Source organism: Frankliniella occidentalis, unplaced genomic scaffold, assembly GCF_000697945.3.
Source record: "Frankliniella occidentalis isolate FOCC.00 unplaced genomic scaffold, Focc_3.1 Scaffold7, whole genome shotgun sequence".
Taxonomy (NCBI): Eukaryota; Metazoa; Arthropoda; class Insecta; order Thysanoptera; family Thripidae; genus Frankliniella; species Frankliniella occidentalis.
Window position 1 is genome coordinate 2,804,259 of NW_026267137.1, and position 2,397 is coordinate 2,806,655.

At 40.3% G+C, this 2,397-nt stretch overlaps 2 protein-coding genes across 8 annotated transcripts in view; one reads left to right on the forward strand and one right to left on the reverse strand.

Moving 5' to 3' along the window:
- The window catches only part of LOC113210003 (ion transport peptide), a 189,205-nt gene that overhangs the window by 144,820 nt on the left and 41,988 nt on the right, over positions 1-2,397 (reverse strand). For 5 of the 6 annotated variants that reach the window (XM_026427790.2, XM_026427789.2, XM_026427792.2 and 2 more), the window contains exon 3: positions 198-2,029. The exons of the other annotated variant lie outside the window; for it this stretch is intronic. In XM_026427790.2, the coding sequence (XP_026283575.1) occupies positions 1,915-2,029 (115 nt within the window). In that variant the 3' untranslated portion in view covers positions 198-1,914. Of the gene's footprint in view, positions 1-197; positions 2,030-2,397 lie in introns of those variants that run through there. 6 annotated transcript variants of the gene reach the window in all.
- The window catches only part of LOC113210004 (peroxisomal leader peptide-processing protease-like), a 92,136-nt gene that overhangs the window by 2,501 nt on the left and 87,238 nt on the right, over positions 1-2,397 (forward strand). The gene's annotated exons all lie outside the window — the stretch shown is intronic.

Here is a 2,397-nt window from a genome sequence, read left to right on the forward strand (position 1 = left end):
TACAAGGCTGTACTTCTGTATTGACATTTTGGGGTCAATCATCTGTAGGGCGAAGCACATAACTTTCAGGTGGCCTAGCTAGCTATAGTGTTCATTTGTTAAAGACAAGTAGCGTATAATCTGTGGGGTTTATATTAGAAGTTATCCTGTTCTCATTATGTATGCAATCCGCAGTGGGTGTAAAAACAAGAACATGATTGTTTATTAGAAAACGGCTTTATATTATTGTCGGCTTAGCTCTTTGGTCACTTAAACAAATTGAATTAAAAGGAACTGCTACCGGGTGGGGTAGAGATTGGAATGCTCACAGACTTACAACAACATCCCACCCATCTTACATTCACTACACAGTAAAAAGAAAGCACACAATGCTTTTCAGCAGTACTTATTCCGATTTATTGAGATTGTTTTGTAATACTGAGCGTGACCGTTTTCTCATGATTTTCCCTCCGGGCTGGCCTCAGCCACACGGCCGAGCTCAGAGGAAAATGAAATTTCCAGCGGACAGAGCTGGCAGTCTCGATAAAAATAATACACGCCAGGTCAACTAGGCGCATTTTCCGGTCTTAGAATCAACCCCAATTTTGCCAAAAACAAAGTTGTGATGATGGAAGACCGTTTACAGTATGTGGTATACTTTTTGCTGAACATTTAAATAGTGTGATTGAATGAGAAAAAAACAAACATTGGTTGTCATTGTTTTGATGCATGCAAAAAACTTAGCTTATGGAAGTTAGTTACATCTCAAAAAGCTTTTGGAGCAGATAATCTACCAGCCCTGCTCATTTTGTTAGCTTTCAAAAAGACCAGATGGACACTAATTTACAATCATATAAAAATGAAATAATAAAATAACAACAACAAAATATGGTTGTTAAGTGTGAGGCTGTCAAATAAGTACCAAATGAGCCCATAGCATTATTATTGGGAACGCTCTAAAAACTGTATTTGAAATTAAAATATGAAAGCTTTTAGGCTTTTCTGTTTTCTATACTGCAACTATATTTGAAAATGGCCTATTCACAGTAAAAATTGAAACTTTACAATAAGACTTGAAAAACTTAGCACTTCTCCCATCTGACAGTCACTGTTAAAAATTAAAACAGATTTGCCTCATTTTTTCGTAGAGCCGGAGTGCCAAAGTGATCGGAGTCGCATATCTCCTAGCACTATTCCTTACGCCCTCTACAATTAAAAATAAACCATTCCTTAGATTAGTTTACAGGACTATAGCAGAGACGTATACAGGTACAGTAACCACTTAACGCACTCGTGATTCGGTTTAGGTGTTTACTAAATTATGATCAGTTATCAAGCGAGTTAAACACATTAGAAAACGTAAAATGTTCTAAAAATCGCATACAACTACATTCACTTCATTCTGGTGATCCAGACACGCAGACATACCAAACCTTAATTTAGAAATGACACTTGACTCAAGATGAGTTTTTGGCGCACAATCCTTTATTGCACCACACACATCATAATAGACAAACAAAATAGTCTAATCCTTCGCTGCTAGTTCCTATGTTTAAAAGGAAGATCGAGGGGGAGAGTGAGTCAGGAAAGGAGCGAGAAAGCGAACGAGGACAGGATGCCAGGAGAGGGAGGAGAGGAGGGTCACAGAAATATACTCGCGAGAAGCACAAATAGAGAATAGAGGACGAAAGTTTGTTCACAAATGCAGCACTAGTTAGTTTGTACGCAAATACCTTAACAATCTTATAAACATTTAATGATATAATACTAATAATAACTATAATAATTAATAATTTAAATAAAATACACTGGGTGATTGAGTCGCATTTTGTTCACCATCTTGAGGACTAGAATAAGTTTGTGGTAGCGCGGTTGCTAGCGGGGTGGGGCGTTGCGGGGGTCCGGGTGGGGCGTGGCGTAGCGTGGCATAGCGCGCTACTGCAACCCTCCGCTCAGAGATTCTATCATCAGGTCGAACTTGGCTTCTTCCTCCTTGAGCAGGAGGGCCTCAAGGCACCCTTTAAAGTATACGGTGCTATAGCAGTCGCTCCTGAAACAGGAAGGAAGTTGTGTTAGCACTCAGTCGACCAATTCCTTGGCGCGCTGGTCGGAGATTTAAAGACTCCGAAAACGCACAAAAACAAAACGAATGTCCTTGTATGAAAAAGTTTGGACGGAAGGAAAAAGGCAGCCTCCTGTCAAAATTCAAAAAAGAAACAGGCCCAGATACAGGATTTCTTTGTGATCAAAACATTTTGTGAAGGAAAACAAAAGTCCCACATCAGTCAACATCACAATGAAAAATCAAAACAGTCATCCCATAAGAATCTTCCAGACGTCCGGCCAGTCGTTGCGGGCCCGTCTGCCTGCATGGCGCATGGCCGGGAGCGCCTTGCGGGGAGACGAGCTCTATTTGAA